Source organism: Rousettus aegyptiacus, unplaced genomic scaffold (assembly GCF_014176215.1).
Source record: "Rousettus aegyptiacus isolate mRouAeg1 unplaced genomic scaffold, mRouAeg1.p scaffold_m13_p_4, whole genome shotgun sequence".
Classification (NCBI taxonomy): Eukaryota; Metazoa; Chordata; class Mammalia; order Chiroptera; family Pteropodidae; genus Rousettus; species Rousettus aegyptiacus.
The window spans coordinates 228,256-254,539 of NW_023416307.1; the positions used below are offsets into that span (position 1 = coordinate 228,256).

Consider the following 26,284-nt stretch of genomic DNA (forward strand, 5'->3'; position numbering starts at 1 on the left):
CTCCCTCTCTGAGGGCACTCTCATGAGTTTGGAGCTTTTTGGGGGACTTGTCAGTGATTGTTGGTAGGCAGAGCTGCGGGTTGGGGGCGGGGGGGGGGGGCAGTGGCACAGCGCAGAAGTGGGAGCGTGAAGGACGCGCCTGGGGTCGCGCCTGTGCTTCGGATCCCGGGGAAGCGCGGCCCCAGTATAGAAAGGGAATGGCAGGCAGTGAGGCGGGGGGGGGGGGGGGGGCTGGGGGTCGTGGGCCCGAACGTGGAGATACCGACTGCCTGCGAGCGAGAGCGGTCTGCGCCTGGGTTTGTAAGCAGAGCGGGAGCGGGAGGCGGCGCCAAGGCCAGAGGCCGGAGGCGCAGAGGCTCAGCTGGAGACTGCTGCCATCGTTCACGGAGGGAGCGAGGAGGCCTGGGTGGGGGCGATGACAGAGGAACTGGGAAAGAGATCATGAGTGGCCCCGGGCGGGCCGCGTGTCACATGTCTGGAGGAGGCTGTCAGATGCCCGGAGGAGGGGCCCATTGGCGCGTGGTAGTGATTGTGAATGTGCCCGTGCGTGCGCGCGCGTGGACGCGCATCTGCGGAGAGGTCAGAGATGCCTCCTTGCGTCAGGGGGTGTTTAAGACATGAGGAAAGATCTCGGCGGGCACTGCTCCGTGGACCGCCAACGCAGGGCGGTCGGAAGGGCCCAGAAAGGTGAGGAGGAGCGGGCAGGCCCACGGGGCCGGGGAGAGGACGAGGGGCTGGGTCGGAAGGGCAGTGTCCAGCAGCGGGCAGGGGCGCAGCCCTTTCCAGAGCTAGCCCGACGCGCTTCCCGCGCCTCTCCTCTTTAGGACCCTGATCCGAAGGTGGCTCCCCGTTACCGCAGCACCCCGCGGCCGACGAAAGGGATTCCAGGGGCCACCTACTCGGCGTCTCGGTTGGAGAGCGGGTGGGTACCGCGTCCGCCCAGGCCCCGCCTCCCCCTGGTCCGGCGCGGCGATTGGCCGAGGCCCTTCCCGTTGCTATGACCACCGAGGGCGGGCGGCCCCTCCCTACGCCCCCGGCCTCTCCCGCGCGCGGGCCGCGCTCCTCCCTCTCCCGGCGGCGATGCGCGGACGCGGCCCGTTGCTATGACGGTGCCCGGGCGCCCAGGGGCGCCTCCCGACTCCTCTCCGCCGCCCCCCGCGCGGGGAGGGAGGCGGGTCTGGCCGCGTCTCCATGGCAACGGCGGACGCGGCCGTGCGCGCAGCGGGCACCTACCTGCTAGGGACGCGTCGGCGGCGGCGGGGGTCACGGCTGGGGCGAGGCCATGTCTGACCTGGGCTCCGAGGAGTTGGAGGAGGAGGGAGAGAATGATCTTGGGGTGAGAGCTCCGGGCGAGGGAGGGGCCTCCCGGGGTGCGCGGGGGGCGGTGGACCCCCGAGGCCGAGGTCGGAGAGTGGGGAGGCCTTGAGTCCAGTCACAGCCCCCCCGGGCGGGAGGCCCGGCAGGGACGAGGGTCTCGCCGACCACAGCGGGCGGGCGCTGCGCCCTGGGAGTCCACGGTGGAAGGTAAAACGCTATGACGTGGGCTCGCCGCGTCCCTTTTCGCTTCCCATCCCGCCTCCAATTAAAGGCGAAGATTTCCAAAGGCCCCGGAGCGCCCTCCTCTCTGCCGTTACCCCGCCCAGCAGACAGTTCCCTTGGGTGCTGGCTTATCCCGAGCCGCCTGCCCAAGCTGCCTGCCGTGCTATCCTTGAACAAGTATTCCGTCGTGGAGCTTGGCTCCTCGGGGCTACCGGGCCGGAGGAAAGATGCTTCCCGCAGTCTTGGAGAACCACGGAGGTCTCAGGCTCCGCGAGGCTTCTGGAAGATGTCACCCACCCTGTGGTCACGCGGGCCGTCCTCACTCGCGTGGGATCTTACCAGGTCGTGGAGTTAGTCCCTGGTTTAGGCAGCAGAGAGGGGGTAAGGACGCACAGCAGCCCGGTGAGCTGGGTCATGCGGGCACGAAGGTGCTGCCCACGCCAGCCCGCCTAAGCCGCAGGCTGACTATTTCCTGGCCGACAGGTTGCAGCCTCTGCCTCTGTGCGTGTGCAGGACACAGAGATGAGATAGTTTCAGAATTAAATGAAAATAAATCCAGCGCATCCACCGTGAGAGATGCTGTCGGCGGCTGCTCGGACCTTTCAGCTTGCTCCGTGCCTCCGTCTCCCTCTCTGCTGCCCCAGAAGCACCTCTGTGCCCTGGAGCCGCCTGGAGCCCGTGGGGAGCTCCGGAGCGCCGGGAGCTGATGCTGAAAAGCGGACTGGCTGCTCCGACCGACGCTCCAGAATTCCCTGTGTGATGACGTGGAGTCTGGGACGTCACCGGACACTGCCCATGCTTGGCGGCCTCCTCCCTCCTGACTGTTTCCCCTCGCCGCTTCCCGGTTTCTCTGGGGAGCACTTCAAAAAATAAATAAATAAAAAACGCTCTTGCTCAGGGTCCGCTTCGGGGGAAAGCCGACCTGCAACACCTGCCCAGCAAGCAGCCCACTTCGCCTCCTCCGATGGCGCCACTGACGTGCAACTTTTTAACGCCCAGAGATGTGTCGCCCAGGTTCCGTACCCCACCTGTGCGACTGGGCCGAGGATTGGGAGCAGTCGATGGAACGCTAGTTGCAAGATGCTCCGCACGTGGTCGGCGCGTACGGAAACGGCTGCGGCCATCCCGATTTCTTTTGCCAGGAGTATGAAGGGGACCGGAACGAAGCGGGGGAAAGGCACGGCTACGGGAAAGCGAGGCTGCCCAACGGGGACACGTACGAGGGGAGCTACGAGCACGGGAAGAGGCACGGGCAGGTGAGACGGGCGACCGGCGGGGGCGGCGTCCTCGACCCGGCGGCCCGCTGGCGAGTGCGCCGTTCGGGGGCGATACGCGTCCGGTCACCCGTGTGTTTCAGGGCATCTACAAGTTTAAGAACGGTGCGCGCTACATTGGAGAGTACGTTAAAAACAAAAAGCACGGACAAGGCACTTTCATATACCCAGACGGATCGAGATACGAAGGTAGAGTGTCCTCGCCAACCGGCCTTCCGCGTTGCAGAGGCCCTTGGGGCCCGAGTCCGTCCGCGGATACTGAGATAAACGAGAAGGCTTAGCGTTCTCCCGGGGATTCGACGCGAAACCCTGTTCCCACGTTCACGGGGTTGACGCAGAAACCAGGAAGCCTGGTGGGTACGGGAAATGCGACCATCCGTGTGCCCAGCACACCCTGTCGCACGAGCCCGTGTGCCGAGGAGCAGACGCGGGGCCTCGGGGAGCGGGTCGCACCCACGACGCTGGGCGCCCCGCGGGATTTGCTTCTGAAGTCGTTCTCGCTGTCTCTGTTTCTGACGGAGCCTCCTCCGGTGAGCTCACTTGGCGGTGCATGGCCACGGTGGTCTGCCCATTCAGCCGGCGTTCTGGGCCCTGCCATCATGCTCTTTTTTTAAAAAAAAGTTATTTTTTATGCCTGCAGCACCTGGTCTTCCTAGGTGGTCTCCCGTCCAAGTACTAACCAGGCCCGACCCTGCTTAGCTTCCGAGATCAGATGGGATCAGGCGTGTTCAGGGCGGCGTGGCCATAGACCCTGCCATAATTCTTTACACGCCAATGTCACATCTCAGGAAGGTGCTCCTTCTCTTATTCCGCAGAACCCCACTGCTGCCCCGGGCACCGCTGTCACCTGGCGGGCCCACAGTGTCAGTCTGGTCCCAGCACGGGACGGAGGCGGCTCCGAACCTGGGAGGGTGGGTGTGAGCCTTCGCAGCCGGCATGCAAAACGCTGTGTCTTGGGATTCTTTTCCGGGAAGAAGTTACCTTGTTTGCGTCACCTCTTTCCAAAAAGATCTGTGACCCCCCGACCCCGGAACTGTGGTGGCAGTAGGTGTGACCTGTTAACGGGGCCTCAGCCCTCCTCGCCTTGGCTCTCTCACCCGCAGTGTGCGGGCGGGACGAGTGAACCCCGTGGAGCTCTCGGAACCTGCCCGACTGGCGGCGAGCGCCCGGTCGGTGTTGGCCGGGTGACCGCGCACCTGTACGGTCCGTCACCTCTTCCGAGGGGGACGCGGCCTGCGAGGTTGGGCGCGCGTGGCCTGGTGCTGTGAGACAGAGCCAGAGCCCGGGGATCCTCGGGCAGGTTCTGCCAGACTCCGAGGCCACGGTGGGGGGCCGTCCGCCCTTCCCGTCGTGGCCGGAATTTCCATGTCACTTCGTAGGTCCCGGGAGGCTCGCTGCACCGTGAGCAGCGGTCGCTGTTCAGGCCGACTTCGAACAACGTCATTCAGGGTTTGATTTAATTCTTTCCACGTGCTCGTGACCCTAACCACGTTGTTGTCATTTTTTACTTCAATACAATTTGAACGACACACACGTATGTTCACTTACACGTGTCCGTAAAGAGCCTGGCGACTTGTCGCGGGCAGCGCCGCGTCCAGCCTCAGGGAGCTTGTCGGCTCCGGAAGCCGCGGTGCAGCCCCCGCCCGTGCGGCCGCGAGGTCTGAGGTCGCTGGGAGTTTTCCGTGCAGGGCGATTCGCGGTACCTTTTACCTGGCCGCGTTCATTAGCTGCTTTGCTGCTGCTTTGTGGCAAAGGCGCGTCTCGTGTTGTACGACAGCTTTGCCAGTTTCGGTATTTCCTATAAAGTCGGCAAGAAATGAGCAGGGCCCCGCACGGCCGTGAGTGGGCAAGGACGCTCGGGTGAGCGCAGGGTCCACGCAGAGGCCCCGGTGGCAGAGCGCGGTGCCATCATCCGCGGGAAGCCGTGCGGGGCCGCCGTGGGCGGCTAGGCTGCAAGGCTGCGTTTGAGCCCGGCGGCGAGGTGGGGAGTGGGGGGAATGCTGGGAAGGGGCGGGGACAGACCATCGAGCCTTGCGGTGGCGGCCGGATCACCACACACACACCGGCTCAAGGAACACGGTGTCGGGGCCGCAGCCACGGGGCAGACGAGCCTGGCGTGAACCCGTGCTGTGTGGCCGAGCAGCTGGCACCTGATGTTTGCACAGCAGCCGACTGGGGCCCCCACACGCACACCTGCCCGGCCCTGTCCCCGGCCCCGCCTCCCTCAGCCGGCTCTGCGCTCCATGTCATCTGGCGGGAGGCGAGGGGCCACAGGGGTGCCGGGGAGGGTCGAGGCGGCGGGGCCGGCGGGGCTCCCTTCCGCCCCGGGCTGGCTTATGTGTCCTCCTTTCCAGGGGAGTGGGCCAATGACCAAAGGCACGGCCACGGCATGTACTTCTACGTCAACAACGACACCTACACGGGGGAGTGGCTCGCCCACCAAAGGTTTGCTTCTCCGTGGTCCCGTAGTGGAGTCATGTAACAAGAACATGGCGGGGTCTTATTAAGGAGCGGATCATGGCAGAAGCCCCCGAGGCAGCTCTGCCGGGCGGTCAGACCCATGGCGGCTTCGTGGGGCGCCTGCTGGACGACGTGGTGCCCGGCGGGCGCCGGCCCTGGGGCGTGAGGACACAGAACCTCCCGGGGGACTGAGCCTCAGCCGCGTCTTCCCCGGGAGCACAAGCTGGCCCGCGGGCAGGGCCCCCCGGCCTCGTCTGGCAGGCGACGCCTCCCCGTGCTGGGGCACACTGAGCAAGAGGCGTGCTTCATTCAGCAGAGCCGGGTTCAGCCCGGGCCCCGCCCTCGGTCGAAATGCCATCTCTCGCGCCTGGAGGGTTTTGCTCGGCTGCGGAGCAGAACGCGCCGTGCTGCTGTCTTACCCAGGCATGGCCAGGGCACCTACGTCTACGCGGAGACGGGCAGCAAGTACGTGGGCACCTGGGCAAACGGACAGCAGGAGGGCGCGGCCGAGCTCATCCACCTGAACCACAGGTACCAGGGCAAGTTCCTGAACAAAAACGTAAGTCGGCCGGAAGTGGAGTTTGCCAGCGCGATACCCGCTGCCCTCCTCCCCGGGCTGCGTCACTGTGGGGGCGGAAAACCCTGAGAACTTGGGGGAACCCTCCCATCGCCCCCGAATACAGGAATCGGGGCAGCTTTGCCTCCCTCCGAGCATCCTGACACCCCCCGGGGGGGGTAGGGGGTGCTCGGCCTGTTTCTCTGCATCTCTGTAGAATGACCACTGTCCTGCAGCCACAGTCCGTCCCATTATTAAACACGGGGCCCCTTGACCTCCTGCGGTGTGTGCTCCTTCTGGGGGGGGAGGGGAGGGGAGGGGTCACAAATCAGAGGTCCTCATTTGTCTGGGGCATCTGGACATTTCCTGCCATTGAGCACATGGGGGTTTGACTTTCCTTCCCCTGGGGGCTGGAGGCTGGAGGCTGGGGAGGAAGACCACACCCTGCCCGGTGGCGGAGGCCTGGCCGAGTCTCCGGGGTCACAGGGCCCACGATCAGGCATCTCCGCCGGGAGGACGCGGTGGCTTTGCTCATCCTTGTCTGAGCCCTGGCAGGATGCAGAGAAACCTGACTCGCTGGTGCTGGTCATGGCGCTGGTCCGGGCGCGAGCAGACACTTTCCCTGGAGAGGGAGTTTGCTGAGCAAATGGAAGGTGTCGAAGTTGCCACAGGAACGCTTAGCCGATTTAATGAAGGAGCCTCCGACCCTCGTAAAGCCCCGTGCTCATTCACGGATAATTCATGCCCTCATTACAGATTCTACTTCTAGTCTTCGTCAAACAGCTCGTTCTCCTCAAATCTATATACCGTATATGTAATTCCCAGCCAAATTCTCGCGGGATATCTTCTGGTGTAGGGAGGTGGGTGGAGGGAAAGAGGATCTGACAGGAGTTAATATGCGCGAATCAGTGGATGTGGGGAATTAGATGAATCTGAGAACCGAGGGCCGAAGTGGAGGCTTCGTTCTGCGGCCTGTGAATGCCTTAAAGTTATACAAATCATGCCCGAGTACCGGGCTCTCCCCTCCTGGAGCTCCACCCCCGCCCCCTTCTCTCCTCCCTGCCGTGCCCCCCCTCCTTCCTGCGCATCACGTGTGCACAGGTGTGTTGCACCTGCCCTCACGCGCATACAGCTCACACTGAACCACAGCGTGGGGGGTCTCGTTACCGAGTCAGGATCGCATTACATCAGGACGCAAACACACACAGAGAGCTCCTATCTTTCTGCAAATCCGGGAGTATTTAGACACGTAGGTCAGATCCCGGAATTGCTAAATCCACAAGTGTCGATGTTTTGAGTCATGACCGGTGAGCATGCTACCATCGGTTCTGAAAAGCTGTGCCAGCTTATACTCGGGCGAACAGACTGCGGGAGTCTCTTCCGCGCACATCCTCGCCAACGCCGGATATTATCAGTCCTCAACACCGTTTGCAAATCTAATGGGTAAAAAACGTCGCCTCTCTGTTTTAGCGTTCATTCCCCCGACTCCTGGTGAGGTCCAGTCTCGACGCCCTTTTGTTGCTGGTTTGACTTTTCCTTAGGGAATTACCTGTTTATGTCTTTGCCAACAAGTTATTAAAACATGCTATAAAGCTTCAGTAATGAAAATCATGTGATGGTAGGGTAGAGATATATGGATTGGTGAAAGAGAAAGTCTAGAGACAGACACAAGTACACACAATAATTTAGCGTTCAGTAAAGGCGTCATTTCAAATTAATGGAGAGGTGATGGGGAGAAGTCAAGAAATGGTGCTGGGGAACTTAGTACCCGGTTGGGAGAAAAATTAAATCAGCGTTTGTCTGCCAGCACGTAGACGAAGATACTTTCTAGAAGAAATAAACATTTAAATGTAAACACAAAAATACAGATAGAAAAATAAGTGAATATTTATTCCCTTTGAAAGGAGGAAAGAAACTTTCCACACAGAAATAGAAAGGGAAAACCAGGAGATTTTGCCTGATAAAGATAATCCCTTACAGACCAGAAAACACTATAAGGAAAACTTAAGAGACGGATGACAAGTGGGGTTTGGAGATCTTCAACGTTTAATGTATGAAGCACTCATGTCGATCAATGGATCTAAATGGTCAAAATGTTGAAAAAAATTAACCTTGCCAGCAACTTAAAAGATGTGGCCTAAAATGGTGAGGCCTCGTTCCATATATATACAGGTAAATACGAAACAATGTTAGGGAAAAAAACAACCATTTGAGGGCGCAGAGTCTCGTAAATGCTGTTGTGGGAACGAAAGTTCTCAGCGTCTTGTTCTGGTACGTATAGCGTACATATTGTTTGTCCAGAAACGTTATTTCTGAAAATTTACCCTGAGGAATACACCAAGAGCGTACGTAAAGATTTACCCCTGAATGCGTTTACCGTAACAGCCTTTGTCAAAGAAAAGTGTCAGCAGACCAAATGCTGACAACAGCAAACAAGTAAAGTAGATTATAATTCCCCGATGCACTACAATACCAAGCTGACAGCTGGGGTTGTGGAAGGATATCTGTAAATAGGGGAAGTCCTTCCCGCCGTAATTCTAAGTAAAAATAGGGTAGGAGTCGATATGTGTCATCATGATCAGAATTTTACTAAAAAAACGCTGTCCTAGAAACAAGGTTACAGAGACTATATCAAAATATTATTAACAGTTCTCTCTCTCACTAGTTTGCCGGTAGGTATTGCTTGGTAAAATTTTTGTAACAAATGCATTGCTTTTATAAAGAGATACAATGTAATTAAAGTCTTAAAAAAGCAGGACACACGCCCTGCACTTGGCAATTCTGTTAGCCATTAGTTCACAAAGGCATTCTTCGATGCCTGTTAGCCTTTCCCCAATGACACAGTTAGGGTTGGTTTCTTGAGGGTGACGTTTCTAAAGCATTTATTTTGCACTTTCTCCTGGGCGTTGACCCCGGGAGTGAGTGCCCCGTGGTCTCCGTTTGCCCATAGCCCGTTGGCGCTGGGAAGTATGTGTTCGATATCGGCTGTGAGCAGCATGGGGAGTATCGTCTCACCGATGTGGTAAGTGGCCGGGGGCATGCGGTCTCCTGCACTGGCGGGCGGAGGGCCAGCTCGGTGGCATCGATCCCGTAGACCGAGTCGGTGAGCAGCGATGCCAGCTCGTGGGGACCTTCGCGTCCAGGTTCCTTCCCCCCTGGCATGTGCCGGGCCAGAGCTGAACGACGCTGTTTTAGAGTTGTCGGTAGAGTCCAGATGCAGTTCTCGTCCGGAGGAACTGGCCCGCCCTGAGCCGGAGGTCTCCGACGGTTAGTCAGGTCCCAGAAACGACACGGAAGCCTGTCACCGCGGTGCCACCAAATGCACCCAGTGACTTCGCGCTTCAGGTGTGCGGCTCGCACTACTTATAATTTTATCTTTTCATTCTTTTCCAATACGTAACATTAATACAAAATCGATATTCGTTGGCTAATATTAAATTAGCCAGCTAATACTGTCGTTATCATGCGCCCAAATCTGTGTGTGTGTGCGTGTGTGTGTGTGTGTGTGTGTGGGGGGGTGTGCATGTGTGTGTGTGTGGGGGGGGTGCGCGCGCGTGTGTGTGGGTGTGTGTGTGTGGGTGTGTGCGTGTGTGTGCATGTGTGTGTGCGTGTGTGGGAGTGTGTGTGTGGGTGTGCGTGTGGGTGTGGGTGTGTGTGTGTGAGTGTGCGTGTGTGTGGGTGTGTGTGTGGGGGGGTGTCCGTGTGTGTGTGTGGGTGTGGGTGTGTGTGTGTGTGCGCGGGTGTGTGTGGGGTCTGTGTCCTGTGTGCCTGTCGTCGTCACCTGACCAAAGACTGCAGATGACTGGCAACTCAGTGAAATGCCCTGGGCGCCCAGCGCCCCATGCCCCCAGGGTTCCCCACTGCCCAGACTGGCCCCGGGACCCCCTCCTTCCGTGGTCCCCTCTCCCACGGTGTTCTGCTTCCTTCTTGTCTCTCCGCCACAGTGGCTTTGCTCCTCGAAACAGCCCGTGGGCCCCCGAGGTCTGCGAGGCGATGTCCCCTGTCCCCACCTAGACCGGACTCCCCGTGCGCCCAGGGCGACCCGTCCCCTCGGCCTTCTCCCCGTTTCGCCGTGCGGTGTCTTGGCTGCAGCTGCCGTGACTCGTGGCCACGGCCCTCTTCCTGGTCAACTACGAGATGTGAAATGGCCCAAACGCTCGATGTCGTCGCTGGAAATGAGGCCCCAGCACCCCGAGCTTGGTTCCTTCCCGGTTCGCGGGGTGTCCCCGCGGCACCCTCCCACGCGGCCCCGCGACTCGGCGCGTGTGTCTGTGCGTGCGGCCGCCTGCTCGCGCGGTCAGGGACGCACCACGCGGTGACCGGCTTCGCTGCTGGTGTGTGACGCGGGTGTACCCGGCGCTCCGCCGGGCTCTCCCTGGCCCCTGCGGGGCCCGTCCACCGAGGTCCTCGTGTGCCACCGCTAGCAGCACGTCCAGCCTCTGCAGCCTCGCCGGTGATGGGGCAGGGACTTTAACTTGCGAAGGTGGTAGAAAGTAAAGCACACGAGGTGATGAGGAGGTAGGAAGAACATGGGTGACATCGGTGACATGGGGGGGGCTCGATCTAAGCCCCCCGACTGTGCCCATCAGGAGCGAGCGCGTGAATCATGCACCGGCTCGAGGGCGGTCGTCAGCTCGCCCGTCTGTGGTGGGACAGAAAAGCCCGCATTGCCTCTTCTGGCTCCAAAAGAGGGGAATGCGCGCCCTCTAGAGGACGGACGGCGAGCTGCGGCGCGGCCGGCCAACCTGGACGCGGCCCGTTCCGCGTCTGCGTCCGTTTCTGGTGAAATACGCAGAACGTAACACCTGCCATTTTACTCATTTTTAAGCGCACGATCCAGCGACATTAACAACCCTGCGCCCCATCAGCACCGTCGTCCCTAAAACGTTGCATCGCCGCACACCGAGCTCTGTCGCGTGAACCGCGAGCCCCGCCCCCGCCCCCCTTCCTCCCGCCCCCCCACAGGCTCTGACCCGCCCCGCTCTGGGAATGGGCCCAGCCCGGCGTTTTCCGTGAGTGGAATCGCCCAGGTTCGTCCTCTTTGGTCTGGACTGTGTCACTCAGCACAACGTCTGCAAGGTTTTCCACGCCATAGCTGGTGCCAGACTCCGCTTCAGCTCACGGCTGAATAACTTCCATTACCTACCTAGTCTGTCTGTCTGTCTGTCTACCTACCGACCTACCTTCCTAGCTATCATATCTATCTATCTATCTATCTATCTATCTATCTATCTATCTATCTATCTATCTATCATCTATCTAGCTATCTAGCTATCTATCATCTGTCATCTATCTATCATCTATCTATCGATCGATCGATCATATCTATCTATCTATCTATCATCTATCTAGCTATCTAGCTATCATCTGTCATCTATCTGTCGATCGATCGATCATATCTATCTATCTATCTATCTCTATCGATCATATCTATCGATCATATCTATCTGTCATCTGTCATCTGTCTACATCGCATTTTGCTTTTGCATTCATTCACTCGGATTGGTTCCACCCTTTGGTTACTGTGAACATTGCCGCGGTGACCGCTGGTGGCGAGGATGGGTCTGAGTACCTTTTCTCGGTTCTTCCGGATGCGTACCTGGGAATCCCCGGGTCACACGGTAATTCTAGGGCCAGTTTCTTGAGGAACTGCCAGACAAGCGTTCTCTCCGCGGTCGCGCCCCCGCAGTGCAGTGTGCGGGGTTCCACTCGTGACTCTGTAAACAGGTTTTGCTGGTGCCCAGCGATGCCGACTACGTCGCCTGTGGCCGCTGTGGACTGCGACCCCAAGGTCAGCGGTTGCCAGCAACGCCCCAAATCGGCGACGGAAAAGTTTCCCAATGCCAGCTCCAGAAGGCCTTTCAGAGCACGCGCTGCGGCCCGTCCGCGAGTCACGATGCCCATTGAGCGGGTTGTGAGCGACATTTCAAAACGCGAAACGGTGCATGACGCGGAGACCCTCGGGGGAGTCTGGGGGTGGCGGTGAGCTTGTGGGCGCGGCTCCGGGCCTGTGCCTGGGGCCGGGCCGTGGGTCTCCTCTGCGGGCCACGGCGTCGGCAAGTGGCTGCTCCGGAATTCATTTCCCCTCCACGGGTCCGGAGAACGGAGCTGTGGTGTTTCTGCCCGCCGATATCATTCTAGGGCCGTCTTAGCTGGTCGTCAGGCCTTTTATCGCCATGATCTTGGCTTTATCATAGATGAAGCATCTTAGAGCCGGACAGTGTGGCTGAGCCACGGAGAAAGACATTCATCTCGGTCACTTCTTAACTGTCCCGGACAGCTGGGAGGAGGGCGCCTGGGGCCGTCCTGGTGTCGGCGGGCACGGGGCGGGCACGGGCCGGGCACGGGGTGGGCACAGCACCCCGCGGCTCCGCATCCAAGCACCTTTGGATCCACTTCTGCCCGGAGAGCAAACGCTGGGTAGTTGGCAGTCGGCCTGAGCGCTGACTCGTGTTATAAAAATGCTCAAATATAGTTAAAACCTGTTCTTTCTCCCCTCGCTTTAAGCATCCCATACAAAGTTTCCACGAATTCACATTTTTAAACCTAAAACAGGAGCGAGGAGAGGAGGAGGAGGAGGAGGAGACATTAGTAACTGTCATTCCGAAATGGAAAGCCACCAAGATCACAGAACTGGCCTTGTGGACACCCAGCCTGCCTGAGGGGCAGCCGTCCGCGGACGCGCCCGGCCAGGAGGAGGCCCCGGCAGCGGAGGGTACGGGGCTGCGGGCCCGGCCACGCTCAGCCCCTGCACAGGCCGGCTGTGGGCCGGCTCCCCAGGGGGCTGACGCAGGGCCCCTTCTGTGTGCGGGTGACGTTCAGGAGAGCCTTTGGGACCTGAGCTTCCCGGGGTGCGGAGCGGGTCCCCAACTACCTTGGCCGATTCCATGGAAGCCCCAGGGTTAGAACAGAAAACACGGTGTCTTGGTCCGTGGTTGGCTGTGGGTGGGACCTCGGGCAGGGCAGTGACGGGTGACAGACAGCAGCGGGGTGACGAGCCCTGCCCTGAGGAAGAGTCTGGGCTGCCCTTCTCTATGTCCATCCCCATGGTCGTCCTGAGAAGGGGTCGAAGTGACCGGCATGGTGGAGAAGGGCACACTGGGTTCTCGCCCTTCTATGGCAAGTGGCTGAACGCCGACTCGCGTCGGCCCCGGTGGAATGATACTGATAGTGACAAGGGCCAGGGTGGGACAGCGTCAGGCGTGGCTGGATCAGGCCGCAGGCGCCTGCTCTCTGGGCGTTGGCTCTGTCCTCTTCCCTTCAGAGACCAGAGCTCATCGCCGTCATCTCAAGAGCTTCCTCTGTCCAGGCGGTTGTCACAACCTGTGGGGAGCGGAGGCTCTGTGCCTGGGCACGGGACGCCCTGCTAGCCAGGCCGCGCTGAGCTGGGCTGCGTCAGCGGCGCGGGGCGCGGGGGAGGGCGCGGGGGAGGACGCCCCCGTGTGACTCCGTCCCCCCCCCCGCCCCCTCGCAGGTGGCACGGAGTCCAGGGAGGAGGCGCAGCCGCTGACGGACCAGTCGGAGGGCGAGCCGGACTTCCCGCGGCCTGTGGAGGACGACGGCGAGTCCCTCAGGGAGGAGGCCGCCGACAGCGACCACGAGGAGTTCCGCTTCGGCTCCATGGACCAGGGTGAGCCGGGCTCCGGGCCAGGGGGGTGGGCGAAGGGAGGGTCGTCGCCCTTTGGCGGAGGCCGGCCCCGGGCCCGGCCTGAGGACCTGCGAGGGGGTCTCCGAGGACCCCCAGGGACCCAGGCTGCTCCCCGCTTGGCACTGCTGCAAACCTCCCCGGGCGGCGGCGCCAGCGGGGCCTGGCGAGCCCCGCGCCTCCAGCCCTGGCTACCGCCCTCGCCTCCGGGAGTGGCCGGCCTCGCTGCACAGCCCCGCTGGGAACGGACGCCACCGTCGTTCCCCTCCAGGGCTCACCGTGGCCGAGCCGCGGCGGGGCCAGCCCTTTCCCAGTGGGTTTGAGGTGCCATTAACCAAGGAGCCTCGCCTGGCAGGTCCCGGGGCAGGGCTGTGACCTCCAGTGAACCTGGGTCCCCAGTTCCCGGAATCTTTAAACGTCTGTCCCCGTGAGCTGAGGGCAGAGGCCGAAAGCTCAGCGAGGGTTCCCGTCCTTCAGAATGGTTTCCCGCGTCTCCACAGAGCGCATACCTGGGCAGAGAGGCCGCAGGTGGGCCAGGAACAGCCTGGCGTTTGCCGCCCCTGGGCCTGGGGTCCCCGGCGACCTAGTTTGTCTCTGCTGTGAATTAAGAGCGAATAGCTTTCCCTTTCTTTTGAAAATAATACCCGAAATAAATCACACAGAAGCATTTTTTATCCAAATACTTTAAACGCACAGAGAGTGAGTAGGGCTTCCGTCAGCAGTGCGACCTTGGGTACTGTAGTGACCAAGATTCGTGTGCCGCGGCCGAGGGCCTCGGGGCAGAAACCTGGCTGCACCAGTCGGCGGCCAGGTGACCTCTTGCCCTCCCCTCCCGGCGTCCCTCGTTCGCCTGGTGCAGCAAGGGCGACCCCTCGGGGGCGCGGCGGCCGCTGGGCTCTGTGGGCCCCTGTCCGTACAGCGTCTGAGCTGCTTGGCCCAGGCGGGGTGGCCGGGTGCTCAGTCCCGCGGGACTGCGGGGACGTGCAGGGCACATCGCAGCTGGATTGCAGTGTGACTGCCGTGCGGCTGCCGGGAACAGGACCCGGGCCTGGCCGACGGGGGGCGGCATTAGGAGGGTCGGACCCCAGGTGAGCTGAGGGGGCTGAGAGGTGACGTCGGGGGCGGCGGGGGCGGCAGCAGGGGGGGCAGCAGTCTGCCCGCGGGCGCGTGGGGCGGCCGGTCCCGCCTACGGCCTCGCCTGCTCGGTCTGTACCTGGTGCCAGCAGGAAACCTACAAAGGTCTGTGTCGGATAAAAGGTAACGCTCCATCTTTTTTTTTTTTTTGCCTGATAAATGTTTAATATTTATATTATTTATTACAGATCTGTTAGCTAATCAATCATTTTTAAATAGGCAAATGTTAGTTATCGAATACATTCATGTGTCCTCTTTTTCCTCAGGAAATGTGAGCTTTGAAGAAGAAGAAAGCAGACAAACGGGTCCTCCAGACTGAGGGGGGCCTGGAGACCGGGACCGTCACCGAGAGGCGGGTCCCTCGCGCGGTTAACACGGAGCGATTCCTCATCTCTCTGGCTTAGTCGTTTGTGAAAACGGTTTACAATTGCAAATAAATGTCCCCGTATCCTTCGTTTGTGGAGCGGCCTCCACTGCAGGCTCTTCAAACTGAGAGCTCCGGGCGGCGGGTTTAGCCCTGGGTCCTCCGCCGGTGTTTCCTCTGGTAACACTGTCCACGGCCGTTAACTCCGCAAAGCTGGCGCTGTGTGTCCTCTGCTGGGCTGGCGTGGCAGCTGCAGGGCGAATGTCCCCTCTGGGTGCGATTCTCCTGAAGCCCCGCATCATAGACACACTGGGCTCGGGCGAGGAGCCGGCAGCTGCGGCCGGAGGGCTTGCCCCCCCCCCCCCGCCGCCCTTTCCGTGGCTTCAGCAGATCTGTGCGGATTCTGGGGCCCCCGATGGGTCCCCGTGATGGCCGAAGGGCAGGGCTGCCCGGGGGCGTGGCTTTGGCCTGTGCACACACTGTTCAGACAGGCCAGGAGGCATCGCCGGGCCCACCTTCGCGTGTCTTGAGCATCGGCCCGTCCCGGCTCTCCTTCATCTCCCTAGCCACCAGCTCAGCCCCAGTGCTGAAAAGTCACAAGCCCCTGCCTTCCACGTGACCAGCCCCCCCTCACCCGTCCTCCTCTGTCCCCAGAGCCACTCAGGAGGCAGGCGTCTTCCATTCCCTGCTAATGCCCTTGCGGTTGGCTGCCACCCCCGGGGCCTGTGCTGCGTCTGGCGTCGATAGCCCTAAGCACGGGGCCTCTTCAAGAAAAGGTGTTCAGCGTTACGAACACAGGAGCACACTAAAGCACTTATTTAGGATAAAGACATGGCGAGCATGTCTTTAGACAGGGAGAGAGCAGACAGAGCCACGCCACCCGGACGGGCGTCCACGCCGCCGTCAGCTCGTGGGCTCGTGGGGCCCCGCGATGCTGCTTTTCCTCCATCTTTTCCGGCGTCCTCTTGGGCCGGCTCTTCCTGTGACACCGATTTCAACACGTTTTCTCTGGGGAGATGAACGAGGTAATTGCGTTCGTTCCTTTGGTGTGGTTGTTAGTTACCAGTAGCTGAGCGGCGTACGCCCCTGTCTTCACACTCGACACGCTGCTCACAACTGTGCTGCGGGGCCATGCATCACAAACAGGACCCGTAACAAATCCCGTGGCCATGATTCCCGCCCAACACCGGGCGGCCGCACCCTCGGGCCGCTGACTCGGGCCGTCCGGTTCAGCTAGGCGCCAGCAACGACTGGCCGCCACATCCGTACATGGCTGAGGACGAAACCACCCCACATACGAGGGTGCTGGACCCATGGGACAAATTCGTATTGAAGTTTGACCTGTGACCCCACACCCGTCTGTCACATCGGTGGATAAGATATCAACACGGGTGGTGAGAGTATTTCTGGAAGTTAGTCCAGGACACCTAGCGACGAGGGGCCCCGTGGAAGCCACCGCAAGCCACGTCCGGATGTCCTGCCATCCCACACGCTGACTCGCCCCCCAACTCCACTTCCTCGGGGCTCCCTCCACGTCTGAAAACGCCCTCGCGCGCCCCAGTGAGGGGGCAGGTGTCTGAGTGCGTCAGGGAAGAGACAGAGGACTTGGGTGCCCATGGCTAAAATGCTTCACTTCCGCAGAACACACAGCAACCCGTCGGGGTGCGGCCACACCGCCCGGGTCGGGGAAGGGCCCCCCGCGCGGCACACGTCCTGGGACACCCCTCTGCCCCGCGGTCCTTCCCCTGGACGGCCCCCCTCGCACTGCTGGTTTCAGAGAGACTGAGCAGAACCCCTCCCGGCCGGGCTGCGCCTGGCTTCCCTCGCTCCTTCCACCCCAGTTTCTCATAGTCCAGAAGTTACAGCTAACGGCCCGATGGCCCCATCGGAGGCGAGTGGTGAGCCCAGTTCACCAGTCCTGTTCCATTAATCAGAGCGCGCACGTCCGGGTGACCGCTGTCAGTGGTGGACCCCGGCTTGGGACGGGGTGGCGCTCTGACCCCTCCCCCGCCCCGGCATCTGAATGCCACGCATGGGCGCAGAGCTTCCCATCGGCCGGCTGTTTACAGCCTCGGCCCGCGGGGGGCCTCTCCGCATGGTTCTCAGTCGGGGCGACGTGCCTCCCCGGGCACACTGGCAGCATCTGGGGACGTTTGGGTTGTCATAACTGGTGGGCGGCGCAGCCGGTGTGTTACTGGGTCAAGGCCAAGGGCGCCGTGAACCATCACAGTGCGCAGGACGCCCCCGCGGCAAAGGACTGTCATCCCCAAGCACCGACAGGGCTGGGCTGGGACACTGGAGGACGCGGACGGAGCAGCTTCGCAAGTGCATCACGGTCCGACGCCCCGGGTCCCAGGCTGGCGGCGAGGTGGCTCGTGGCTGCTGGCGCGACCCTTCGAAGCTGTGTCCACACGGAGAAGTGGCGGTAAACAGCAGAACAGCGCGGACTGTGACGGAAGGCACGGGGTCTCTCGGACAAACGCGCCTGGCGGTTCAGAGGGGGCGGGGCCAGGTGCTTTGCAAACTCGCCTTTTCCTTTGGAAACATCGCTGCTGGTGCTTTTAAAGCACAGACTTAGGCACGTCTCAGCCGAGTACAGCTGTTTCTCCCTTTAAAGCCTGGGATTTCGGTCGCGCTTACAAAGAGCCTCCCCCGTGCAGGTGACTTGAAATTCTTAGATGTCTCCTAATAGCGTCCCGATTTCATTTTTCTTTGATGTTTAAATCTTGTGTGTGTAATGAATGAGGATAATTCCGACCTTCTCCCCAGACGGTGGCCTTACTGTCCCAACACCTCTGACTTGACCGTCTAACTCCCCTGACCCCCGCCCCCCGCTTCAGCACGCGCGGACACCCACACGTTCTAGGGCCAGCTGCCGGTGCCTCTACTTACACCTTGGTTCTTTATCTAAAATCCCCGGGTCCTGCTACACTGTTTCAATTATTGTAGCTCTAGACCATGTCATGATAATCCCACTTCTCTTTCTGGATTTTGTTAGATTTTCCTGAATGTTTGTTTTTCCACATGAAGTTTTGAATCCACTCCTCTCCCCCTAAGAAATCCTTCTCACGATTCTAATTAGATTGAATCACCTCATGGACCCATTTACAGAGACGTCATCGCTCTGACCTTGATCAGCAAGGTCGGCGTGGCACCGGGGTACCCAGAAGAGCCGACAGAGGGATTGCGGGGTGGGCAGCCTCCCCTACGACGACAATGCTCCACCCCTGGGCACCCGGATGACTTTTCCTTCCGCAGGGATGGGGCGACAGGACACCACTGAGGAGACCCCCATCCACCGCCTGGACCGACTTCTCACAGCCAGGGGCGCCAGTGTGCCCCCCGCCCCCCGCCGCAGACCTCACTGTGCTGGCCGCCCCTCTCTGGTTTCTCTCTCCTGGAGCAGAGCCCACCTCCGCCTCCACTCAATCGAAAAGGGGGAAAGAAGCTAAAATGTGGCAGGAGCGGCCCCCGAAGGCATCCGCGTCGTTCAGGGTGGTGTGGCCTCACACAAGTTGAGGATTTTGAGAGGGGGAGGTCATCCTGGATTAGCTCATGGGCCAATGTCATCGAAGGGACTTTACGGAAGGGACACAGGACGGTCGGAAGCCGAGGGGGAGGGAGGTCTGAAGCTGCGACCCCACCGTCCTTGAAGGCGGGGGCGGGGGCTGCGAGGCAAGGAGCTGGGTGGCTCCAAGGGCTGGACGGGCGAGCCAACGCGTGCCCCCCGGGAATGCCGCCTGCCGGCCCGCCTTCGACCCGTGCACTCCAGAGCTGCGCCAGGACCGACCGACCGTGAGCGTGTACGTGTGTGCGCCTGAGTGTGTGCGTGTGCGTGTGCCTGTGAGCGTGCGTGTGCCTGTGAGCGTGTGCATGTGCCTGTGAGCGTGCGTGTGTGCGTGTGCCTGTGAGCATGCATGTGTGCGTGAGTATGTGTGCCTGTGAGCGTGCGTGTGCGTGAGCATGTGCGTGAGCGTGTGTGTGCCTGTGAGTGTGCGTGTGTGCACGTGAGTGCGTGTGAGCGTGAGCGTGTGCGCGTGAGCGTGCGTGTGCCTGTGTGCCTGTGTGCGCGTGAGCGTGCGTGTGTGCATGCGTGTGCCTGTGAGCGTGCGTGTGTGCGTATGTGTGTGTGCCTGTGTGCGTGTGCGCGTGAGCGTGTGCATGTGCCTGTGAGCGTGTGCCTGTGTGCGTGTGCCTGGGAACGTGTGCCTGTGTGCGTGTGCGCGTGAGCGTGCGTGTGTGCATGCGTGAGCGTGTGTTAACAAACCCGTGCCTTCGCCACTGCCGTGCCTCGTTACGGCAGCGACAGGAAGCCGGCCCTGGCGGCTGGCGTGCGGCCTCGCGTTCCCTTCCGTTGCCGCCTCTACCCCTCTCCGCCCGGGGGACGTGGCCAGAGCGATGGGAACAGAAACCGGAAGAAGGGGCGAGGGCCTTGACAAGTGAGGACACGGAGCGCAAAGCCGCACGTCCTTCCGGCGCGTCTGCGGGGTCTTTAATCCCTGAGGGCCAGAGGCACACTTCCTCGTTTCCCTCGGGCCACGTGGCAGGGCCCCCGGCACGAAGGTGAACGCCGCGGCGGCCCCCTAAAGTGCAGGTCGTGCTTCTGCGCCCCGCGCCAGGGCGGCCGAGGCAGCCCCGGGGCTCCGGGGCTCCCGCAGGGTGCGGGCGCGCAGGCCTCAGCTGCCCAGGATCCAGTTCCTCCAGTTGAACGCCGAGTTGGAGCCGTGGGTCAGCGTCTTCACCGGCGGGGCCACCAGCTCCCACTGTCCTGCCTCCTTATTCTCTTCGCAGAAGCACATCCCGAGAGAGGGGATCTGGAACAGAACTCAGTTCCGTTAGTATTGCTACCGGGCCGGCGGGCCGTGCGCTCGTTCTCTGCCAGCTGACGGGTGTCCCCGCCCTTGGGAGGCTGGCACGTGGGCGCTGCTGCCTGCTGGCCACCAGGACGGTGGGAGCCGCCTGCAGACATCGGTGTCTGTCACTAGTGGGGTGCTGCCTGCCTCCATGGCACACGGCACGGCCCACGACAGTCATCCTGCCCAGCGTCACAGAGCCGGGGCCGACAAGCCCGGTCTGCGCGTTAGAGAGAGGCTGACACTTGGGGTTTCAGACCCTAGAGAAAGTGACAGACAGAACTCGAGACGATTCCTTCATCTGTGAGATGGACATGGGAGACTGCGCTCGTTTTTCAGGTTCTTTCGTTTCACATCTTTCTTTCCTTTTTTCCCCTCTCGCTTTTTAATATCTGGAAATTCCTCGGTCAGATGAAATTTGCAAAATTTCCAGCACATGGCGGTGGAGATGGTGGTGGGGTGTTGGGTAGTAGGGGTGGGGGTGGGGTGGGGATCCCGCTTCCGGCCGCCCCTGGCCGGGGGGCCCATGTCAGGCAGAGCCCCGTGACGGATTTCCGACACGTGTACGCATGTCCGGTTTATGTGGGGTGGGGGGTGCGCGGACACCAAAGCGGCAGCCCCAGAAAGTTGCGGGAGTTTGGACGTTCAAGGCTGGCGTCTCCCGAGGGGAGGCCGAGGGTCGGGGGGAGAGGGGGTGCATGGGGGTTTGGTCACAGAGATTCGTGGGTTTTGGGGACGGCTGAAGATGCCTCTCAGGCAGCGCCTGGCGTGTGAGGCACGGCCGTGCACGGGGGTGAGGGGAGTCCCAGGAGGCCCGGGGGGGGGGCGCAGGGGCCCTGGAGCAGGGGACGGTTTCGGGAAGGAACAGGTCAGGGGCCCTCACAGGGGTTGTCCACACGGCTGCACTTCCAGCCTCGAGGCCACCGGTCAATTAACTGGTCAATTTGATAAAAAGACAAGGGCAGAGGGCAAATCGGGCCCCGAGCAGATCTGGGGGCGGGGGCGGGGGCGGGTCTGAGCTCCGGAGTCTGCCCGCCTTGCTTCACAGCAGCACCTGGGTAAAAGCGACCTCGCCGAGCGACGTTCTGCCCGCTGACCCAGGTGCCCGTTATCCTTCTCAACGCCTCTGTCCCCTCTTGTCTTTCCCACACTGTTTATAGCCGCAGCCCAGCCCCGGGCACCCTGGCAGCTACCACAAGCTCTGGAGTGTTCCGTGGCCGGGCGGCTCCAAAGGCAAGAGCACGCGGCGGTGGGGGTGGGGGTGGAGGTGTGGGGGTGGGACCCTTTCTGCCCCCTCGGGTCCCCAGAGCAAGCTCGCCCAGCTGTTGTCCTTTGCCTTCTCATCCAAATCGCTTATTCCTCACTGGACCATTTGCTCAGCTCCTGGAGCCGTGGGGAATTACCACGTGAGCTGACTTGTAAACCATTCTGCGTTACGCATCTTATGTTATCTTGGCAGCAATGACCAATGTTGCCATGGTGATGATGCAGATGACAAACCTCTCCCGTCAGCCCCCTGTCCGAGGCCGCCCTTGGCCTGGGAGTCGGTGGGGACGCTCCTCAGGGGCAGGCGTGTCCCCGCTGCCCTGGGCTGTCAGGACACTCGCATTCTGAGAAGGGAGAGAAGGGAGTGTGCCAGCTGTGTGTCCTCAGGCTGCCTGGCTTTGGGGACCGAAGAGGAAAAGCAGCGCGTACCTTTCTCACCAGCTGGGCGAAGTCCGCGGAGTCCCGGGGCGGCAGCCCCAGCAGCGGCCGAGTGCAGGAGTCCAGCGCCGAGCCGTGGGCCACGACCAGGATGACGCCTGCTGCGGAAGAAGGAACAGCTCGAGGTCCGCGCAGGGGCGGAGCGCGGCTTTCATTAGACCCAGGGTCCCCAAAGTTGTTGGGACGAAACTACCCCACGGTGCCCCAAACCCGACTGTCCCCGGGCGCTGGAAGTAGCTGTGGCTGGCGGCGGCTCATGATCGCAGTCCCGCCTCCCGCTGCGTGTGCTTCTGCTGAGCCCACGGCGCCCGCAGGTGAGGGGGGCGCCTGGCCGGGGGCTCAGGGGTGGGACCCTGCAGAGGTCTGAGCTGCCAGTTATCATCCAGGACAAGGTGGTGACTGCGGCCCAGCTCTGATCCGATTAGCTTGACGATTATCAGCCTGTTGATCGCAGTGAGCCTGCTGATGACTCGCTTTGAATAAGGACACCCAGAGTCTGCATGCTGAGTGAGTCTCCCTCAGGTGACAGGCAGTGGGAGCCACGGCCAGTGAGGACAGAGCAGAGCTGGGAGGCTGGAGCCGTGGGGTGAGGTGGAGGGGGCCTGGGCCGGCCTCCCCGGCTCCGCCTGGAGGACAAGCAGAGCGGTCCTTCAGGCCACCTCCCCTGTGCCCTGTCCTGTTAATCCTGCAGACCTGTGGTCAGTGGTTAGGACGTTGCTCTGGGCTGGAGATCCAGGTTTGACTCTGGCCCGTGTTCTCCAGCAGGGCAACGTGGGCACGCAGGCTTCGGAGCCCCTGGAGCTTCAAAGTGCCCGGTGCCACCGGGGGTGGTGTTCTGGACCTCACAGGGGTGAGGCAGTAACAGGTAACGTCCTTGAAGGGCCCGCCTGTGCCCGGGGGTCGCCGGTGCTGGCCTCTCCCCTCTGGCCCTGTTGGAGCTGTCGGCTGCCTCACACCCCCAGGCCCCCGCCTTGCCCCTGCGTCCTCCCCAGGGGGCTGTGTCCTCTGCGCCAGCAGCGCACAGCGTTCAGCGGGGGACACTGACATTCGGCTGGGGGTGGAGGCTTAACTAGGGACATCGGAAAGGGCGGGCGAGGGCCGGGCGAAGGGCAGAGGAAGGCTTATTTCATTTTCTGTCCTCCGATGTCCTGTGGTCATAACGGTGAGTAACACGAGCTTGATAATTAATTAAATGCCATTAAAATGTGGCTTCCAAAAAGTCTGTTCCCAGCGTCCCGATCAGTCAACTCCGGCCTCCAGGCCAGGCGTGCTTGGCGTGCGGGTGCCGCAGGGGTTGGAGTCTCTTCCTGAAGGTGTCTCGCAGCGCCCCCATCCCCGTCGGTGCACTGGGGACGCTGCAGGAAGGGAGCAGGTGCTCAGCTCCTCCCTGCATCCTGGGTCCGCGGGGTCCTCCACCTCCGAGTGTCTTGGGGAAAGGACAAGTGGGGGGCAGCGGACTGGGGGGTCCCCTCCCGACTCCGCCTGAGACTCTTCTTCCTGTCAGTTAACATTCCTCGTATCCCGGATGATTGGGCCCCTCAGCAGCAAACCCCAACTCCTGGCGGGCGGACCGTGTGTCTCCTCCACGGAGACCCCGTGTGTTCTGTTTGGTCCCTGCCGCACTGCTGATGTCAACACAGGCTTGGGGACCGGGATTTTTACAGGACCGGCTTCTCCCTGCTCACCACGGATGTTTCAGATGCACCCCCAGGCGCCCATCACGGAGCTCTGTGGTCGCCCATCCGTGACCGTTTCTACCCCACCTGCCCCCGCGCGTTATTTTAGAGTGGGTCGCACACTCACGCCATCCCACAGAACAGACCTTGGTTTGCATCCGAAAGGAAGGGCTTGTCACTCTAATGAAGCCGTCGAAGCCATCGTCACACCCAACTCAACTAACTGAGCTTAAGTATTTCCCTATTCCAGCTGCGCATTTAAATTTCTCTCTACAGATGTTTAGTTCCCATTGTCGTTCAAACACGACCCGACATTTGATTGGTCCCCAGTCTCTGTTTCGAGGACTCGGGCATGGGGTCAACCCCGCTGTCCCGGGTCCCACTGGCTCTCAGTCCCAGAATGGAGTAGCCGCACGGCAGGGGGTGTGCGTCTGTCCCCTCACGGCAGAGGCGGCTGTGTGACCCGCGCGCTGTCGCCGGGGAGGGGGAGGCCGGGGTACTGCTGGGCTCAGAAAACAATCCGGCGTGCGTCCCACCGGTGGGCGCCGCCTGCGGGGGCCGCTCGCACCTGCGCACACTCACCGTCCTGCGGGCAGCTGCTGACCATCTGTCTCACGCTCACCGCACACCTGTCCACGTACTCGCTGTAGCTCTCGGCCGGCATGAGGGAGGCCAGGGGGAAGGCGGGCCTGAGGGGGGAGAGGGGGGCAGCAGTGGGGCTCCCGGTCTGTGCCCGTGCCGCCCCCCGCACGCCCTCCCGGCGGACACAGGACGGGTGTTGCGATGGCAGAGAGTGGGCCGTGGGGAGAGGAGGACAGACTCCTTGGCCAAGCCTCGCCAGGCCCCCTGAGGCCTCTGCCTGACGGTCCCAAACGCACTCCAGCATCCGTCGTGGTAGAGTTGGGGGCAGCGGACATCCTGTTGCGTCGGTTTGGCCAGAATCCCCCCCGGATCCTTCCCAGAGGCTGAGCAAAGCCCGCGCACCCCTCCCCGCAGGGGGCATCTGCTCACGCTGGCCTGCCTTTACCCAGAGTCTTGCTGGGTCAGTTTAGCAAGAACGACCCCGCTCTCTGGAATTTTCCATCCACCAGCCCTGCACCCTTGTCGTATTCGGGGTGAGGCCCATGTCCCTCGCCTGCTGCGAGCCCCGCTGCAGTGCGCCCTCCTGTGTACAGGCTTCCTCGCGTCTTTCACGAGGACTTCGGCCCCTCGGCGCGGGACACGGGCGAACGGCGTACCTGTACTCAGTGCTGACGTTGATGCTGGCCTCCTTCAGCTCTTCCAGGGTCATGAGGGTCGGGGCGGTCTTGCCGGCCTCCCACTTCGTCCACTCGAAGATGCCGGGTTCCACTCTTATCTTCATTTTTTTCTCCAGTTTGAGCTCTGCACTCAATGGAATACAAGCGTTTATCATGTTCGGTGTTCATTTTGGCTTTATGCAAATAAATCTCTTCCTAGGTCTAAATAACACCTTTCTAAAAATGTGATTTTCTTTTCTTAGCAAATACTGCTTAGTGATCACTCACCGCTGTGCTGTTTCTTAGATAAAAGCCACCAGCTAGTTGGAAGGTGTCAGAGGAGTGCCAGCCCCAGCTCCGGCCTGGCGAGCCACACCCCGCCCTGCCTCCCTGCACAGGGCGGGTGGGAGGGATCAGGGGCAGAGCAAGCCAGGCCCCCAGCACAGGCTGCCCTTCCCCGCTTCCCCTGAGGGCGTCCTGTCCGCAGGCGGAAGCCGCAGAGGCTGAGCTGGTGGCTTCCTGCCACGCGCCAGGCTCCGAGGGCGCTGGGCCGCTCCCGGGAGCAGAGCCCCTTGTTCTGAGGCTTAGTCATTTGTTCTGGACTTAGAAGGACCACAGCGCCCCCCAGCTCCCTGGCTTTCTGAATACGTCTCCCCGGAAGTTTTTTTTTTTTTTTTCTAATCCGCCGCAGAAGCTGCCACAGGACAGTGCGACGACAGCCCCCAGACGCGGTTGCGGCCGGGCCTTCCGGAAGCGTGCAGGGGCTCCGCGCCCGCAGCCAGCACTCGGAAGGCCGGCCCGTAGCGCTCTGACGACTCTCTCGTGGCCGTGCGCTGGCCCGCGACCCACCCTCCCCCCACCCCCCACCCCCACCCGGAGGCCAGGCCAGTGGCTCGCCAGCGCTCACTGACCTCCCAGGATGTGCTGGGCTGTCTGCACGCAGCGGAGGGCGGGGGAGCTGTAGACGGCGGTGATGGGGACTCCGCTGCCCAGGAGCGCTTCCCCTGGGAAGAAAGTGGGGGGGGCACCTCTGCATGATCGGGCCCCCTGCAGCGGCGGCCCCGACCATGAGTGGCCCCCACATTTCCGTGCGTGCTGGCCACGCCCTGCCTGCTCCCCCGGAGTGGGAGGGACCCACCAGCCGGGGAGACGGCGCTCTGTTGCAATATACGGCAGATGGGGGATTACCGCAGGAGGCCCGACCCGTTCAGGGAGCCCATTAAAAGCAGAGGTTCCGTCCAGGCAGCACAGGACCAGAGACAGTCCACGGCAGAGGGATTCAACATGCAAGAACCCCACTGCTGGCCCGCGAGATTCAGGGCCATGCGGCAAGGAACGTGGGCGGCCTCTCAGAACTGGGCACTGACAGGGACCAGGGAGCCAGATCCCCGTCCTACGACCGCCGGGAACCGAGTCCTCCCCAGCCCGACGAGTCTGGAACTGCTTCCAGGAGCTTCCGGATGGGGACTCGGCCCGGCAACACCTGGATTTCAGGCTTCAGCCACACTGGGCCTGGGCTTCTGGTCCACAGAACTGTTCATGGGGTTCGTACTACAGCGAGGGAAAACCGGCCGAGGCTGTGGGAGCACATGCCTGTGAACCCCACTTCCTCTTGCACCATTGGAGGACCCGATCTTTGGGAAGGGAGGGGAGCTCTTCAGAATAAAAGCCACACGGCACCAAAGTTAGGAGGTTTTAGCGGATGCTGTCATGGGCTGAACTGTGTCCCCCAAAATTTATACGCTGGGGGCTAACCCCCAGTGACTCAGAGTGTGGTCTTATTTGGGGAGAGGGTCTTCGCAGAGGTGACCGAGTGAAGATGAGCCCATCAGGCTGGCTCT

At 61.5% G+C, this 26,284-nt stretch overlaps 3 protein-coding genes and 1 non-coding gene across 9 annotated transcripts in view; 1 reads left to right on the top strand and 3 right to left on the bottom strand.

Moving 5' to 3' along the window:
• SLC37A1 (solute carrier family 37 member 1) overlaps positions 1-1,366 on the bottom strand; it is a 61,103-nt gene extending 59,737 nt beyond the window's left edge. The window contains exon 1 of the mRNA XM_016143457.2: positions 1,234-1,366. The gene's annotated coding sequence lies outside the window, so the exon portion shown is untranslated. The remainder of the gene's footprint in view (positions 1-1,233) is intronic.
• Positions 1,203-15,061, top strand: RSPH1 (radial spoke head component 1). 3 transcript variants are annotated; one of them, XM_016143464.2, is made up of 9 exons: positions 1,203-1,336; positions 2,682-2,795; positions 2,897-3,002; positions 5,168-5,258; positions 5,697-5,832; positions 8,780-8,851; positions 12,385-12,544; positions 13,304-13,459; positions 14,875-15,061. In XM_016143464.2, the coding sequence occupies exons 1-9, from the start codon at positions 1,283-1,285 to the stop codon at positions 14,925-14,927; spliced, it is 942 nt and encodes a 313-aa protein (XP_015998950.2). In that variant the 5' UTR covers positions 1,203-1,282; the 3' UTR covers positions 14,928-15,061. The 3 variants fall into 3 exon arrangements, with proteins under 3 accessions (XP_015998950.2, XP_015998951.1, XP_015998949.2); XM_016143465.2 differs by lacking the exons at positions 13,304-13,459; positions 14,875-15,061 and having other exon boundaries at positions 5,697-5,804; positions 11,557-12,486; XM_016143463.2 differs by lacking the exons at positions 12,385-12,544; positions 13,304-13,459; positions 14,875-15,061 and adding an exon at positions 9,774-10,776.
• LOC118602400 lies at positions 3,445-3,563 on the bottom strand. The gene has a single exon (XR_004950714.1). It is a non-coding gene; the product is annotated as a 5S ribosomal RNA (ribosomal RNA).
• A 4,098-nt stretch (positions 15,062-19,159) lies between the features above and the next one.
• UBASH3A (ubiquitin associated and SH3 domain containing A) overlaps positions 19,160-26,284 on the bottom strand; it is a 28,198-nt gene continuing 21,073 nt past the window's right edge. The window contains exons 10-14 of one of the 4 annotated variants that reach the window (XM_016143456.2): positions 25,355-25,447; positions 24,444-24,588; positions 23,788-23,894; positions 21,521-21,630; positions 19,160-19,786 (exon numbers count right to left, since the gene is read on the bottom strand). In XM_016143456.2, the coding sequence (XP_015998942.2) occupies positions 19,649-19,786; positions 21,521-21,630; positions 23,788-23,894; positions 24,444-24,588; positions 25,355-25,447 (593 nt within the window). In that variant the 3' untranslated portion in view covers positions 19,160-19,648. Of the gene's footprint in view, positions 19,787-21,520; positions 21,631-23,773; positions 23,895-24,443; positions 24,589-25,354; positions 25,448-26,284 lie in introns of all 4 variants that reach the window. The other 3 variants (XM_036219512.1, XM_036219514.1, XM_036219513.1) reach the window with 3 other exon arrangements.

Bases quoted from the DNA above. Each gene is read 5' to 3' on its own strand.
- RSPH1 (XM_016143463.2), top strand. From the start codon at position 1,283: ATGTCTGACCTGGGCTCCGAGGAGTTGGAGGAGGAGGGAGAGAATGAT. The intron at 3,003-5,167 runs GTAGAGTGTCCT...CCTCCTTTCCAG, and splicing joins AGACGGATCGAGATACGAAG to GGGAGTGGGCCAATGACCAA. The intron at 5,833-8,779 runs GTAAGTCGGCCG...GTTTGCCCATAG, and splicing joins GCAAGTTCCTGAACAAAAAC to CCCGTTGGCGCTGGGAAGTA.